This window comes from Ailuropoda melanoleuca, chromosome 5, assembly GCF_002007445.2.
Source record: "Ailuropoda melanoleuca isolate Jingjing chromosome 5, ASM200744v2, whole genome shotgun sequence".
Lineage (NCBI taxonomy): Eukaryota > Metazoa > Chordata > Mammalia > Carnivora > Ursidae > Ailuropoda > Ailuropoda melanoleuca.
In genome coordinates, this window is record NC_048222.1 from 106,240 (window position 1) to 122,689 (window position 16,450).

General features: G+C 51.5%; 2 protein-coding genes and 1 long non-coding RNA gene across 3 annotated transcripts; 1 reads left to right on the plus strand and 2 right to left on the minus strand.

Annotated features, from left to right (window-relative positions):
• Positions 1-61: 61 nt before the first annotated feature.
• On the minus strand, positions 62-3,135 carry PPP1R11 (protein phosphatase 1 regulatory inhibitor subunit 11). The gene is made up of 3 exons (XM_002930199.4): positions 2,853-3,135; positions 1,672-1,780; positions 62-1,322 (listed from the first exon to the last, which is right to left on the minus strand). Exons 1-3 carry the CDS (start codon positions 2,919-2,921, stop codon positions 1,120-1,122), a joined length of 381 nt encoding a protein of 126 aa, XP_002930245.2. The 5' UTR covers positions 2,922-3,135; the 3' UTR covers positions 62-1,119.
• Positions 3,136-4,870: 1,735 nt separating this feature from the next.
• POLR1H (RNA polymerase I subunit H) lies at positions 4,871-10,592 on the minus strand. Its single transcript, XM_034660218.1, has 4 exons — positions 10,313-10,592; positions 10,104-10,204; positions 9,810-9,919; positions 4,871-5,262 (listed from the first exon to the last, which is right to left on the minus strand). Exons 1-4 carry the CDS (start codon positions 10,446-10,448, stop codon positions 5,238-5,240), a joined length of 372 nt encoding a protein of 123 aa, XP_034516109.1. The 5' UTR covers positions 10,449-10,592; the 3' UTR covers positions 4,871-5,237.
• A 94-nt stretch (positions 10,593-10,686) lies between these two features.
• Positions 10,687-14,835, plus strand: LOC105234518. Its single transcript, XR_004625328.1, has 3 exons — positions 10,687-10,807; positions 13,616-13,691; positions 14,058-14,835. It is a non-coding gene; the product is annotated as an uncharacterized LOC105234518 (long non-coding RNA).
• The last annotated feature ends 1,615 nt before the right edge of the window (positions 14,836-16,450 follow it).

A 16,450-nucleotide genomic window follows, 5' to 3' on the forward strand; every position in this document is an offset into this window, starting at 1 on the left:
ACCCAAGCTCACCCTTGTATATAGATTCACATCTTTCTCCATATGTATAAATGGGCCCGTATTTAACACGTTTTGTGATGCTGGGTTATTTATTTTGTGCATCTGTGGCAATAAATGAGATCTCAGTGGTGGTATGCATTTGACTCATCTCTGCAACTGCGTGGCAAGAGGCCTAGAAAATGATGTCAAGATCCCAGTAAGGAGCGGGGAGGGCTGAGAGCTGGACAACTGGACCGGCAGAAACACTGAAGCCTAGGAAGAAAGGGGTAAGAGTGTAGTATAGGGGGCATGCCCCCATCTCTTTGCTCCCTCTCCCAGGGACGCAGGGGCCTGGCACTATGTTGGATCTGTCTCTGAAGCCAGAAGACAGATGAGATAGTTGGCTCTAAATGACCAGTCTTCAAGCCGGCTTTGTTGGAAATCCTGTATAATATGAGAAGGGAGAGGAGAGGCGAGGCCATGACTATTTCCTTTTCCATTTCCCATTAATGGTGAGAAGGCAAAGACCTCTCTCCCAACTCCTCTGGAGGGCATGAGTGGGGAGGGGAGGGGAGGGGAAGGGCTGGGAGCCCCCTGGGAGCCCTGCAGTCTCCCATGAGGCCTCACATCCCAAAGGCAAGGACTAAGAGTTCCAATTATATAAATACATTACTGGAAGAGCTCAAAGCCAGGATTAACAAGCACAGCTGGGGCAAGACTGCCCCAAATCCAACTGGGACCCTGGCAGTGAAAGCTGGGGCTGTTGAAAACCCAATTTAAGTGTCTGGGACTCAAGGAGAGAATGCAAGGGGCCAAGATAACTGGATCCCAGGACAGGCAGTTTGGCAGTAAGAACAAGGGGGAAAGAATGGGACCAAGATGCCTGGATCCCTGAAGAACAGAGGATGAGTACTGGAAGGAGAAATGAGGGCTGGGGGAACCCGGAAGTCTGGGTTCTGGAATAGCAGCAAGTCAGAATTCCAGGATCTCTGTCTAGCCCTCCTCTCCCTCTTCCCTCCATCAGGCAGAGGAGAGGGGAGGAGGGCACTGGAGGGATCAAACCATGGGTTCAGTCCCCAGGTAGCCACATGAATACATTCAGGGCCAGACAGACACAGGAATGGTGGGGGAGAGAGGAATTTAGTGCTGCATTGGCCCTGGAGGGGGCTGGGAGGGGTCAGGAGGCTGGGGAGGGGTGGTGGGGCTCGGTCCTGGGGTTGCACGACGCCGTCCTTTGCGGTGGCCCCGCACACAGTGTGTATGACCGCAACCCTCCTCTTCCTCCTCATCACTCTCCGTGGAGCTCTCGCCAAAGGCCCGAGGTTTCTCGTAAATACAGCAGCCTGGATTTGGAGGGAGGAGCCCCGTAAAAAAGGAGCAAAAGTTAAGATGTACAGTTCTACTCCCACTGGATCTCAGTAAAAACTCCTACTGTCACCATTGGCTCCTCCTCCCTTCCAGGATCCAGCTTTCCCAGGCCGACCCCCTGGGGCTCAGGTGCCCAAACCCCTGTCCTTTCTGCCAGGAATCCAACGCCCCACTTCTCCCAGCTCTGACACCTCTCACCTTCAGGCCTGGCATATTCCCACCTCGCTCCCTCTACTTGAACCTGGTCTCCCTGAAGCCAGTGACAGGACTGCGGGCAGCGGGGAGCCAGAGCGCCGGGGCTGCCGGCAGCCAACACTCACTCACATTTTGATGAGCGGCGGCCCATGTGTTCATTGTCCACAGTGTCACTCGTCCATTCTACCTTTTTTTCTGGCTTCCGTTTCCGAAGCTTGATGGTCAGGCTCCGGTTCTCCTGGAAGGTGGAAAGGGACGGGCATACCTATCTAGTCCCCTGCGGCCGACCTTTCCCACTCCCTCCCGGGGGCCTCCTCTCTTCCAGGCCCCAGTTCAATCAGAGTCACAGACATGGCAGCACAGGAGCTGAGTGCTGGGAGAGGACAGAACACAACGGGTCTCTGACCTCGAGTCATCCCTGGGGAATCGAATGCTCTCCATGACTGCCAGTATACAGAGAAGACACAATTCCTAACCTAGGGAAGGTCCCAGCAAATCTTCAAAGGAAAACACAGTCCTCGCTGTTTCTCCGTCTTCCTCCCCAAATCATCCTTGGTGGTCTTAATACTTGAACATTATTTTCTCAGTCCCCAATACCTAATCTTTGATCTCCCTTTCTTTTTCCAGACCCCCTCTCATCCTCAAGCCCGCGCTCCCCACTTCTTGTCCACCTATTCCCTAGCATCCCGGCACTTCTGCTAACTATTATCTGAAACGCCCTTAACCCAGAGGCTATGAAGCCCAATACACCTCCTCCCTTTGAAAGCAATTTAACCTGTTTTTGCAAAAATGCTACTCGTTTCTCTATTTTCATCTCTTCTGATTTCTCAAAATACTATCTCCACTTCCTTTGTCTTGTTTACTCATTTCCTCCATTTCCTTTTAGAGTCACCGGTTCAACAAATACTTATTGACGAGTATGCTTCTGGGCAAATTGCCCTACAGCGGGCCTCCAGCCATGCTTTCTCACAGAACCCTTCATCTTCACCCCAGTACTTGCCTTGCTCCTCAATTCCCCAGGTCCCAACATTGGGTCCCACCGCCACCCCGGGCAGCATCGCCTGCACCCCAACTCTGACTCCCTATCCCCCGTCCCCACCCCGGGCAGCATCGCCTGCACCCCAACTCTGACTCCCTATCCCATGCCGCTTGGCCGGCCTCCTGCACCATCTCTGCCACTGCGGAGATCCCGCACACCTAGAGCTGCTCCCGACCCCAAAGGGTCCAGCCCGCTCCTCCCAGAGCCCCAGCCCCTCCCCCCCGGCCTCTCCCGAAGACCCCGAGGAGCACCGCCCCCCCGCCTTTCTCACGGGCTCGGTTGTCACGGTAACCGTTGTCTCAGTGACGGTCTCACTCAGCCCGGCCCCTGCCTCGGCCATGGCTAAGGCTGAGGAGAGGGAGGAAGGGAGGAAGGGGGAGGAGACACCCTTCCCTTTCTCTGTGTTTCTGGGGTCTAAGACAATCGGTATCGGGCTCAGAGTAGCAGCCAGGATCCTCCACCTTCTTTTTTCCCCCTTCTCCTGGGCCTCCGCTTCCCCACCCCGGAGAATAACCTGTCCAACCCCACTTCCGGCTCTCTGCTTCCGGGTGTGACGCACTCTGTAGTTCCCCTTTTCCCCTCCCGGGCACTAAAGGCGTCTAAGCGCACGCGTCGGCGGATTAGTTCCGCCGTCACGTGACAGTGCGCAGGCGCCGCAAGGGGCAGCCACAGACTTGGCGGAAGAGGCGTCACTGCGGGTGTGGAGCGTGGGCCGCAGGCGCCCGCGCACGCGCAGCGGAGGAGCGGCAGGAGGGGGCGGTCCGGGCGCGGGGCTGTAGGGGGCGGGGCCAGATGGGGCGGGGCGCGGGTAGAGGCGGGGCGCCGGGATCCGCGCGCGGCGCGGGTACCGGGAACGCCACCCCGCCGCTGCAGTAGCAAACGCCCGCAGCGCCTGCCTCGGTTTCCCGGCTGCGTGTGGGAATGGAGCTCGGGCCCAGCAGCAGGTGCAAGCACCTGATCAGGACCAGCTCTGGCCCTGCCGGGGTCTGCGGGCGTCGGGGCGAGGTGCTTCCTGCGCCTTTTGCTCAGACTGTCCCCAGACCCCGCCTAGGAGCCCCCACCCAGTCTGCTGGGGGGCCTGGCGGGCAAGACACGAGATACTAAGTACCGCACCTGTGAAACCGAAGCCCTGTATTGCCCACTCTGGGGTGGTGATGGGGACGGTGGTCAGTGACCGGAGACCACTGCGCGCTCTGATAAAAGCACCTGCCAGTGTCCCAGAAGCAAGGGGGGCGGGGGGTCGGCTGGGGGCAGGCGGAGCGCCGCTTCCACCGGGGGGCTGCGCGCGCGGGGCCGTCGGAGGAGGCTGGGCGGAGGCCCGCGCCGCTCCCAGAAACTCCCAGAAGCCCGGGCCGCACCCAGGTGGTGCTGGGGGCCAGGGAGCGCTGGAAGGGATCTGGACACACGGACAGGTTTGTCTCCGATTTTCCGATGGGGGCGGGAGTCAACCAGAACCACCGGAACAGTGGACAGGCGCAGGGAAGCCCGCCTGCCCACCCCTCCACGTGGCCGGGGACCAAACGCCACACGGTGAGTTGGAGAGCTCTGAACATGTAAAGGGTATCACAATTTACGCAAGGAATGCAAAACTACTGACTACCAGAGTAAATCTGAGTATGTTTATTGTGCCCGGACTACAAGAGTTCCCCTCGTAAGTTTTTGGTGCAAACTGATAAAAAAAGATACAAGTCAGCACGTATAGTAAAGCCCATAAAAAAACAAGCCTCTCCCTGAAGCGGGATTCCTTGTGATTTTTACTCTTTTTTTTACACCTTTCTATATATGAATCTACTACAATGAATATATATTACATTTATCTCAACAACAATAAAAAAAAACAATTTTCAAAATGTCCAACTATAGTAAGCACATACAGGTATCCCTTAATATCAGTTTTGTTGCCCAAGCTCACATGTCAAGAGAGCTGGTTAAATTATTTTTTCAATCTCCCATTACCCAGATTCCTATATTTTGTTTTCCCAAACTCAAGAACCAAAAAGATTTAGTGATGGAATGCTTTTAATTACTTTTGCCATTAGTCTCATTCCTGGCTCTGTTTTTTGGTCCTTTTTTTTTTCTTTTTCCTTTTCATATACTAATTTATATATATGTGTGTGTATATATATATATATATATTTTGTAGCTGATATACTTTTTTTTTTTTTTTTAAAGATTTTATTTATTTATTCGACAGAGATAGAGACAGCCAGCGAGAGAGGGAACACAAGCAGGGGGAGTGGGAGAGGAAGAAGCAGGCTCATAGCGGAGGAGCCTGATGTGGGGCTCGATCCCATAACGCCGGGATCACGCCCTGAGCCGAAGGCAGACGCTCAACCGCTGTGCCACCCAGGCGCCCCTGTAGCTGATATACTTATTGAAAGAACAAATATATCTCTAAATTCATTTAAATTCCTTTTGGAACAAGGCAGATTATAAATAACATACATATGTCTGGCTCATATAGAAAAATATAACTTTGATAAGGAAACTCAACTACAGAAGATGTACTCTAGGGACAATGGTAATCCCCACATGATAATTTCCTTCTATGGGAGCACACATTGCAACTAGGATGGACAAAGGATCTAAGAACCCAATATCCCTCACCGTCCAAGGAAGAGAAGAGGGAGAATTGCTGAGTCACCCAGAAAAAAAATCAAGAGTCTTCCTTCTCCTGGAACCTACGGAGAAAGAAAGGACTCATTATATTTAAGCATAGAAGTTCGAGTAGTGTTAGATAAGACATTCATTTGAAAGGTCAAGGAGGGAGTTTTATTTATGACATTGTGGAAGACTAGCTCCCCTAAACAATCCTTCAAATTCAAGAGAACTAAAAATGCTGGATTAAAATTACATCTAAAATACATCTAATGAACCACAATGAGACACCACCTCACACTGGTCAGAATGGCTAGAATTAACAAGACAGGAAACGACAAGTGTCGGAGAGGATGTGGAGAAAGGGGATCCCTCTTACACTGTTGGTGGGAATGCAGGAGCTGGTGCAGCCGCTCTGGGAAACAGTGTGGAGGTTCCTCAAGACGTTAAAAATAGAGCCACCCTATGACCCAGGAATTGTACTACCGCCTATTTACCCCAAAGATACAGACGTAGTGAAAAGAAGGGGCACATGCACCCCAATGTTCACAGCAGCACTGTCCACAAAACCCCAACTGTGCAAGGAACCGAGATGCCCTTCAACGGATGACTGGAAAAAGAAGATGTGGTCCAGATATACAATGGAATATTACTCAGCCATCAGAAAGCATGATTACCCAACATTTATATCAACATGGACGGGACTGGAGGAGATTATGCTGAGTGAAATAAATCAAGCAGAGAAAGACAATTATCATATAGTTTCAATATGGTTTCACTCATATGTGGAATGTAAGGAATAGCACAGAGTACCACAGGGGAAGGGATGGAAAAATAAAATAAGATGAAAACAGAGAGGAAGATAAAGCATAAGAGACGTTTTTAAGATTTTTATTTATTCATCTGAGAGAGAGAGAGAGAGCATGAATGGGGGGGAGGAACAGTGGGAGAAACAGACTCCCCGACGAGCAGGGAGCCCGATGTAGGATTTGATCCCAGGACCCTGAGATCATGACTTAGAACGAAGGCAGAGGCTTCACCAACTGAGCCATCCAGGCGCCCCACCATAAGAGACTCTTTTTTTTTTTTTTTTAAAGATTTTATTTATTTATTCGACAGAGATAGAGACAGCCAGCGAGAGAGGGAACACAAGCAGGGGGAGTGGGAGAGGAAGAAGCAGGCTCATAGCGGAAGAGCCTGATGTGGGGCTCGATCCCATAACGCCGGGATCACGCCCTGAGCCGAAGGCAGACGCTTAACCGCTGTGCCACCCAGGCGCCCCCACCATAAGAGACTCTTAATCATAGCAAACAAACTGAGGATTGCTGGAGGGGAGGTGGTGGGGGATGGGGTAACTGGGAGATAGGCACTAAGGAGGGCACCTGATGTGATGAGCACTGGGTGTAACAGGCAACTGATGAATCATTGAACTCTACCCCTAAAACTAATACTACACTATATGTTAATTAACTGAATTTAAATAAAAAGTAAAAATATATATAAGCATTCCAAAAATATATGCAATGAATTATAAAGTATATGCAAAAGATATCTTAGGACACAAAGAGCCACTTGCCATTAAATAAAAAAAGGAAAAAAGAAAAGGGATAAACTGTACCTCATAAAAATTAAAAACTTCTGTTCATTAAAAAAAAAAGTTGGCGTGCCTGGATGGCACAGCGGGTTAAGTGGCCAACTCTTGATTTCAGCTCAGGTCATGATCTCGGGGTGGTGAGACAGTCAGGCTCCATGCTCAGCAGGAGAGATTCTCTCTCTCTCTTCCTCTGCACCCCCCCCAACTCTTTCAAATAAATAAATAAATAAATAAATAAATAAATAAATAAATAAATAAATCTTAAAAAAAAAAAACCTATTTTAAAAAAAAGTTAAGAAGTGGGGTGCCTGGCTGGCTGTATCCATACAACATGCGACTCTGGATCTCAGGGTTGTGAGTGGAACCCCACAGTGGGTGTAGAGATTACTTAAAAATAAAATCTTAGGGGTGCCCGGGTGGCTCAGTCAGTTGATGGTCTGCCTTCAGCTCACGTCATGATCCAGGGTCCTGGGATCGAGCCCCGCATCTGGCTCCCTGCTCAGCGGGGAGCCTGCTTCTCCCTCTGCCCGCCCCCCACCCTCCCACTGGTGCTTGCTCTCTCTCAGGTAAATAAATAAAATCTTTAAAAAAAGAGTTTAATACGTCAGACTGGGGGGAAAAGTTAGACTCTGAAAAGGTATATGTAACTACCAGTATTTTGAACCTGCCGATAGAACGGCAGGAAAGTACAGGGAGTCTTTGCCCAAGAGCAGCGATGTGCAGCCGGTACTCTAGACAGTAAGTCAGAACTGAAGCCCCTGCTACCACGGTTCCTTGTTGTTTGGACAGCGCATGAGGGAACCAGAGACAAACCCAGAATGTCTGCATAAATTTGGGATTCCTGAAGGGCTACCCATCTGCGTAACAGTGAACAAGAAAACAAAAATCCAGCTCTGTAGAAGTGGAATTTGATGGTCTCACTGCGTAGAGGGAGAAAAAAGATCTCCCCTGAGAATTTCCAACGTTAAGCTGGCCTTTACATGGCTTTGCAGCCCAAATTCATACTACGTATGCGCTCCAAAAAGACCTGAAGCCAAGAATTTACTTAACGTGATTCCAGGGGGCCTGGATGGCTCAGTGAGTGAAGCATCTCCTTCTGGCTCAGGTAATGATCCTGGGGTCCTGGGACTGAGTCCTGCATCGGGCTCCCTGCTCAGCGGGGGTCTGCTCCTCCCTCTCCCTCTCCACTTGTGCTCTCTTGCTCGCTTGTTCTCTCTCAAATAAATAAATAAAATCTTAAAATTAAATTAAATTAAAAAATAAAGTGATTCCAGCTTGGTGAGTGTTTCAAGGCACCTAAACGGGAAACAGAAACACTGAGAATACAGCATTCAACTCAGGACTCAAGAAATTCCCAGAGTTCAAATTCTAAAAAATGTGTGTTTATAGTCAAAAAACAAATCAAAAAAGCATCATGAGAGGCACCTGCTTGGCCCAGTGGGAAGAGCATGCAACTCTATCTGGGAGTCATGAGTTCGAGCCCCACATTCAACGCAGGGACTACAAAAATACATACATAACTAAACACATAACTACTAAGTAAGCACCATGAGTCAGTCAGCAGAAACAACAAAGAGCATCATCAGACCGTAACTATGGTTATCAGAATTACCCGACACAGAATATAAACACTCATATTTGATATACTTAAATGTAATACATATTTTAAGAATAAGAGGAGGAGGGCGCCTGGGTGGCTGCCGGTTAAGCATCTAACTCCTGACCTCAGCTCAGGTCTTGTTCTCAGGGTCCTGAGTTTGAGCCCCACGTTGGGCTCCATATGGAGCCTACTTAAAAAAAAAGAAAAAGAATAAAAGGACGAATTTATTTATTTTTTTTTTACGATTTTATTTAATTGAAAGAGAACGAGTGGGGAGAGGGATAGAGGCAGAGGGAGAAGTCTTCCCGGTGAGCAGGGAGCCCAATGTGGGGCTCGATACCAGGACCCCAGGATCCCAGGATCACGACCTGAGCCAAAGGCAGACGCTCCACTGACTGAGCCACGCGGGCAACCCTAATAGGACCAATTTAAAGTACGATTTAGGAATTGGGAATGATTACACATGACAGAGGATATCTGAAAAATAATGAAGGAGAACTCCAAAGGATTTTTAAGTAACAATCACTGGAGTAATCGAAGATGAGAGTTAGTGACCTAGAAGACACTGGAAGAATTTACCCAGAAGCAGCATAAAGAGAAAAGGGATGGAAAAACACAAAAGGCAGGATGACAGAGACGGAGGATCGAAGGGGTGTAATAAACTCATCAATCAGAGCTCTAGAAGTGAGAACAGAGAGCAAGCGGGAACATCGACATTCAGTGACATAACGGCTGATGGTTTTCCAAGAATGACGGGGGGAAAGATCCTGTTTCAGAAAGTCCAACAAATTCCAAACAGGATAAAGAAAAGAAAGACACATCTCAATATATTGTTGTGAAACTACAGAACGCCAAAGACAAAGAGTTGGGTTTTTGGTTTTTTGTTTTTTTTTTAAAGATTTTATGTGTTTATTTGTCAGAGAAAGAGAGCACAAGCAGGAGGAGTGGCAGAGACAGAGGGAGAAGCAGGCTCCCCGGCGAGCAAGAAGCCTGACGTGGGCTCGATCCCAGGACCCGAGATCGTGCCCTGAGCCGGAGGCAGACACTTCACCGACTGAGCCCCCGAGACAGAGTTCTTACACCCATTCCGAGCTCCCGGGTTCTTGAACTCACAAGTGATTAATTCTGACCAAAGGAAGACTACCCTTGAACCCGTGGTAGACTCCAGCACAACATGCGGACTGCTAAGCAGTACTTGCCTTCTCCATGTTTTCATTTCCTTCTAAATACCTGAAAAGGCTTAGTTCACTGGCTATAAAGAGATTAAGAAAACGGTTGATTTTCAAAAATAAAAAGATCACAAACCTGGTAGCTGAACTATAGAGAGACATGGGACCCAAGGAAATAACTGCTTTCTCAGTACCAAGAGGACATCAGTGGAGCTGTTCAGTGAACCAGCAGATTGAGAAAGGGAGGGGGCAGGGAAGGGTGCGCACCTGCAGCTGGTACAGGTGTAGAAGACCGTCTGTCCCTCGTCGGCCGAGCGCATCTGTCTGGTGTGGTAGGCCATTCCTTCATGACCACATCGAGAGCAGCGCCTGTCAACCTGGCCAGCAATGCAGGCGGGGCGGGGATGGTCAGGGAGGCCCCGTCCTGCCCCTTGTTGCTCCCAGCAATCACATGTCACACTCCTCCTCAAGCAGGGCTGCTTCCCTCCAGACCTCAGCAACCACCCCTGCATCTCCACACCGCCCTCCCGAGGGGGCCAGTCCTGGGGGTCATTAACTCACCACGGGTCCCTGGAACTCAGGCCCTTCGTCCACCGACACGGGAACGGCTGTCCCCAGTTTGTTGAACACGATGCAGGTGTTCACGACCTTCCCCTCGAAGTCTGCGCGGGCGGGAAGCACGGTCGTGGCACCTGCACTGCCCTCCCCGCGGGCTCTGCCCCGGGGCCCCCGGCGTCAGGGCCCCCGCCGCCGCCCCCCCGGCCGCTCACCTCGCACGGGGACGCGGAAGCCGCAGCGAACGCAGGTGACCGTGTCCTGCGCCCCGGGCAGCGGCAGGATGGAGCCGCAATCCGGACAGAAGTCCAGGTCCGACTGGAATCTGGAGCGGGAGCGCGCGCTGTCCATGACGCACGGGGTCCGCAGCGCTGGGGGCGGCAGGACGCGTGCCAGCGACGCAGAGCAGCCCCTCCGCCGGACCGAGCGAGCGGCCGCAGCCGGAGCCTGCGTGCCTGCGCGCGCGATGCTCCGCGTCCGCCGGCCGTGTGCAGTCCTCCGGAGCAGACGAGAGCGCCGGCCCAGCGCGGGACGGGCTAGAGCGTCCGCCGCGCCGGCTCGCCATTGGCCTTGACGTCATAATCTGTCGCCACGGAGCCGCGGAGCCAGGAGCCGCGGAGCGCGAGAGCAGCGCCTCTGGAGGCGGGCGGCGGTTCGGCGTGCGGCGGCTCGGCGTGCGGCCGCGTGTGCGAGCCGGCCGGGGCGGACGGGTACTGAACGCTGCGCCAGGGGCTCCTGCGGGTCGGGGCGAGTGCCGTCCTGGGGTATTTACGTGCCCGCTCCCATGCGCGGGGGCGTTGGCCCTGGAAATCGTGCGGGCTGTCCCGGGTCCTGAGTGTGTGGTCCTTGGGAGCTCCGGCTCTCGCCGTCCCCGAGCGGGGCTGCCCTCTGCGGCGCGCTGGGCGGACAGAGGCGCAGCCGGGCGTCCGCGAAGACCCCGTCCCGGCGCTCCGGGGCCTCGCGAGCTCCGGGCGCCGCGCTGGGCGGGTCGGGCAGGGCACCCGCCGCCTCCCGCGCAGGAAGCGGTGCGGGCGAAGGTGGAGGAGGAACCGGGCCTGGAGTGCCGCACCTGGGAGGAGGCTCAGGAGTGTGCGGGGGGCGGAACAGGAGAGGTCGGGACTCCCTACCCCCCTTAGACGCCCTGGGGAGGCTAGCCTCCGTCGGGGGCAGCCGTGCGTGGATCTCCCGCTGACCCAGGCTGACCTGGCTTGCGCTTGCGGACCCGCCTCCACCTCGTCCCCCGGCTCCCGCGCAGCCACAGTGAATTCTCATCATCATGCGTTACGTGGACACCTGACGTTTCCCTAATATAAGAGCCATAAAACATGAGAGCGAGTATCTTTAGAAGATCATGCTATTTTCGTTCATCTGTAACCTACAGTCTAGGGTAGAAACTCGTCCTGAAGGGACCGCTTCTACGTGAGCGTCCTGGTTCCGTCCCGGCCCCGCCAGCCAGCCAGGGAGCTGTGCTAAGTCAGCTCCCTGCATGCGAAGGTTCTGGAGCCGTCACAGTCCCGGTCTCTGGAAGACAAGCTGTGGTCTCTCCTGGAGAGAGGCTCCGCTCTGCCTGTTTCTGCAATGATGGAAGACGATAGTGACGGAGTTAAAACTCCGAGCAAGATGCTGAGTAGAAGTCCCGTGATTTCACTTCGCTGGGTGTCGTTGTGTCTGTCTTAAAAATGGAGGTCTGTTGTGGAGCCCATGATGTAGGCGGTTTTTATCCTGTGTGTCTCCTCTGAAAATGGAAATTGAAATTAGCTTTTTTCCCCCTCTAACTTTCCCTTTTAAGTTGGACAAGCATTCAGTGAGGATCTGCCGAGCGTTGAATACTGTCCTAATGTGCCGGGTGTTATAAGGCACAGCCCTTTCTCAACACAACCTCACAACTTGTTCAACTAGTATTTATTAAGCTGAGGCTGGGGCTGCAAAGTTGAAAACTGTTATGTGACCTTAAGGAGTCCAAATGATGAGAATGCAATTAAAGTACACTGGTAGGACCCAGTGTGAGAGTCCCGGACAGGCGTAGAAAACAAACATGCCTGTTGCTCAAGGAAGACGGGCAAATGTTTCAGCAAAAAGATAAATACAGCGTTATGGGGAATGTAACAGAGAAAGATGCTCAAATATGTGATAAGGGTAACCAACAAATCATTAACTTTGAGAACTTGGGATCACACGCTCTAATGTTAAGTACTGTGCTAGTTTCTACGTACTGAGAAAAGTGAGATGGTTGTATTTTTTAAATATCAAAATAGGTATACACAGGCAAACAGGAATGTGCCTAAGAAGTCCGTGAGAGCCAATGTTTGGTATCAGATTCATTCTAATAATATGTTTGTAGATGTAAAATTCAAGCTACTGCCCTCTTAGAGCCTAAATTTCAGCATGAAAATGTTAAAAATGATAGAGGAGTACAGGTATCACAGTGTAAACCCTGACTGATTTTCAAATGAGTTGTAGAGGTGATGTTAAAAATAAGTGACGTGTTCAGAAGAAGGGGAAAAATCACTGTTATGTAGAATGTTCCAAAAAGAATTGATAGGGGCTTGACCTGTGGAGGAGAGACAACTGCCATTCACTGAGAACTTACCGCATGTCAAACATTGTGCCAGGCTCTTTAATCTAATGTACGTTTGTTCTTTATAACCCTGAGAAGCAGATTTTTGTCTTCCACGTCCCTTTTATAGATGAGGAAGCTGACCGAGATTGTAACTTGCCCAGAGTCACACACCTCAAAATGGTGTGATTAGGATTCAGACAGAGCCATGTCAGGCTTCAAAGCCCACGCTCTTTGCTGTAAATAGTACAAAAGGCACAGAGATGAAATGCCAGTCATCCCCAGTGGCTTCAACACGACCTCATAGTAAACTCAGATCAGACCAGGGATGACACGTAAAAAGTTGGCAGGCTTCACTTGTGTTGCCATCAACCTGACACATAAAAAAGGGTAACCACAAATTCCCACCCCAAGGGGTTGAACAAGGCACGGTCTCATAATGGATTTAGGGTGATGGATGAGTGGCAGTATAAGGCAGGAAAGCAGAGGGGCAGGTGATTACGTCAGAACAGAATTTCAGAACAAAAGATCGGAAGGCAGAGATGCTGTATGTGCTGATAGAGGCGGAGAGGGCCCGGACCAAGAAGCTGCAGAGAGAGGAGGGACTGCGAGCTCTGGAGTCCGGAAGTCTCTCGGAAGACGGAGGAGGCTGGGAGGCCCAGCAGCCCAGCACCGCGGAGCCTGCGTCTTCACTCTCCCAGGCCCACACTCCAGATTCAGAGTGGTTCCCACTGAGTCCACGGGAGATGTGCGTGTTTAGTTTCTATGAAAGGGTTAGGTGCTGTTAAATTCCCCGGAGGAGGTAGTCCCGCCTCACAGAGGATCTCTCTCTCCGACAGGAGACAGGATGTACCCTTGGCCTTGACCAAAACAGTAGGTTTCTCTGGTTCAGTCACTATGTGAGCAGATAGGCTCTGACACCTCCCACATTCTAATTTACTTCTGTTTTTTTATCTTCCAGTTTGGCCTGGGCTAAAACGTCTACAGACCCTAGGATTGCTGTGGGTCAGCAGTCCCCACTGGAGAAAAAAATCTTGGTAAATAATCTTCACGTTGTTCAGTTTGGAACTACTAGGAGAAGGAGCCTTAGGGTTAAAATCCTGCGCGGGTGACCCCTCCCCGGAGTGTGCCTACACTAGCCGTTGTGTTTAGCTGTATCCATACTTGCAAAACAGAGTATTATGTTCAAAACGCCCAATACTGTATTTTTAAAAACTAGTTATTGATTTTGGTGGTGGGTAATTCAACTCCGAGAGCTCCCAGTTTCACCTAGGAGTGAAGGGAGTAAAAATCACGATTGTTAAACGCCAACGTAAACAAGAGACCGCATATCTTCTCAGTGCCTGTTTACATGTGTCTGAAAAGACAGTCACATTATAAAATTCTGTACCTCACTTTGACAGAATCTAGGTGGCGTGCACACGACAGCAGCAAGACAGCTGATAACTCACAGATACCGGGAGGAGTATGAGACGCTGCGTAGGGAGCAAGCTCTTTCCCTTGACTACTGGCTGGCCAAAGCAGAGTCTTACTGTAATAAAAGAATAATGGACATGGTGAAAGAACAAGAGACAGGCCACGAAAGCGAGAAGAAATTGGAGGGGAAAACGACCCACAGGCTAGAGAGACAAAGGCGGTATTACTTGGTTCCGGAGAGAGAGGTGAAACACATAGAAAGGCATGTTCAGAGAGGAGGTCAGGTCAGAGAGTCAAAGAACAAAAAATGTAGACAATTACCACGGCCCCCTAGTGAAACAACATTCCCAAAAATTGTGCCGGAAGAGCGTGGTGTTCTGAGCGCCCAGAGAAGAAAGCGCATAAGCGAGAGGGAACAGATGCAAATTAAAGGTCACCAGGAACGCATGGTTCGCGGGAGAGAACTCATGGAGCAAAGAGTCAAGGAGAGAGTCATGAGAAAAAGCCAGAGCCAGCCGCCGACCCGTGAGAGGCGTGGGAGAGCAAAGAGGGAGATGAAAGAGTTTGAGAGCGTTATTGCGTATCCCCTTTTCCAGCCGTGCAGGAGAAGTCGGATTAAAGTGAATATCCTTATGGAAAAGAATAGAGAAGAAGTGAATACTATTATAAAACCACATCAAAGGAAATTCCTAACTATGCCACCCTTTCTTAGAAGCCAAATAGGAAAAATAAAAGACTAGTAAAGTTTCAGTGCTTTTATAATGAAATCACATGTCTTAAGTGAACTTTTGCTTTTAGTGCTAGTTCTCATCTGTCCCCAGAGTCCTTGTGTCCTGGTTCGTATCAGACAGCTCTGGGCGCGCGGCTCGGCGGATCTGTTGCAGTTACCTCGTGTTTGCCCACGTGGGGACCCTGTCTGGTGTCCCGTGCCGCCAGCTGTGCGGTCAGCGATGATGGTGAGCACGGAACTGTGATCCACCACTCCGCTTGCCCTCTCCGGGCTCTTCACGGCTGTCTCGGTGAGGTTGCTGTGGCTCAGCATGTGGTCCTCCAGGGTACTACTGACCAGGCCCTACGCTCTGGCTGGCGCCCTGCAGGAACTTTGAGAGCCGCTGCGTGCCAGGTGCTGTGAGTGAGTGAGAGGTCCCTGCCCTTGACTGGGCCGCAGGTAGTGGTGGAGACCGAGCGTGGTCAGGGTTGGGGTGGAGTCCCGCGCAGGTGTTGTGCGAGGAGGGACCCCAAGCCCAGCCCAGCCGAGCGAGGAGGGCAGCCACGGGGCCCACAGCGCACATAAGCGACGTCTTCCCGATATTTGAATCCCCTTGGAGGTAAACCGGATTCGCCCTCGAGCCCATGTCCCCCCACCCTCACTGATAACTCAGAAGACAAATTTATGCGCTGAGAGAGAATTTTAATCCCCAAGCAGAATGAAACTGATGGATTTCATTTCATTTTCAGTTCATTCTCTTCCCAGATAGTGAGACGTTGGGAAGGTTGGGGGTGAGCGTTGGTGAGTAGAGACTCAGAGAAGTGGAGGCCGGACTCCGTAAGGAGCCTTCTGCTTGAGTCGTGGTGGTCCGCATGCGCACCCCTCAGGACCAGCAGTTCACTCGTGACCCCGATACCACGACGTGCGCAGTGCACAGCGGAACGTTCCCCAGTGGTGGGCTCTTCCGTGTTCACCACCTGCACGCGGTGCCCCCCCCAGCAAGCCCTGATCAGCCTCCCGCGGACGGCAGTGTCTGGCCTCCCTTCTCCACATCCCAGTGGTAGGCCCTCTACGCTGCACGGTGGTATCAGCGAGGGCAAGGGGCAGGAGACCTGGAGGCCCAGATCAGAGGGTAAGGAGACGCCCTTTGAGGTGAGCAGGACATTAACTGGAGGGCACCTGACGGCTCCATCAGCGGAGCCTGTGACTCCTCATCTCAGGGTTGTGAGTTCGAGCCCCGCATTGGGTATAGAGATGACTCAACTCTGAGTGATTGTTTTGGGGGGTTTTGTGAGTAAAGCGATAGAAGTTTATTAAGTGAAGATACAGAGAAACTCTCAAGAGTGAGAGGGGTCCCAACAGGGATGCCCCTGTAAGTGATTGTTTACCACGAGGATTTTCAGTGCCGGACACTTTGGTGAGGTCAGCTGCCCCCTCTCTTCCAAATCGAGCAGAAAAGCAACTGGCGACCTCCAGGCAGTCTCACAGCTCGTGGCGCTGAGAACAAAAGTCTGGGACGAGGGTGCAGTTTGGCCAAACCCAATCCCATCACCTGTGCCTCACACACGGTTCCCCTTTCATCCCCTGGGCTGTGTGTGAGCAGCACCGTAATTACCAGCCCTTAAATCCTCAGTCACGCTTCACGCCTTTCTTTTGTATTCTCTTTTTTAA

Coding starts and splice junctions, on each gene's coding strand:
- POLR1H (XM_034660218.1), bottom strand. CDS start 10,448: ATGGACAGCGCGCGCTCCCGCTCCAGATTCCAGTCGGACCTGGACTTC. Junction 10,205..10,312: donor CTTCCGCGTCCCCGTGCGAG/GTGAGCGGCCGG, acceptor CCGCCCGCGCAG/ACTTCGAGGGGAAGGTCGTG. Junction 9,920..10,103: donor CTGAGTTCCAGGGACCCGTG/GTGAGTTAATGA, acceptor ATTGCTGGCCAG/GTTGACAGGCGCTGCTCTCG.
- PPP1R11 (XM_002930199.4), bottom strand. CDS start 2,921: ATGGCCGAGGCAGGGGCCGGGCTGAGTGAGACCGTCACTGAGACAACG. Junction 1,781..2,852: donor TTACCGTGACAACCGAGCCC/GTGAGAAAGGCG, acceptor TCCACCTTCCAG/GAGAACCGGAGCCTGACCAT. Junction 1,323..1,671: donor GGGCCGCCGCTCATCAAAAT/GTGAGTGAGTGT, acceptor CTCCAAATCCAG/GCTGCTGTATTTACGAGAAA.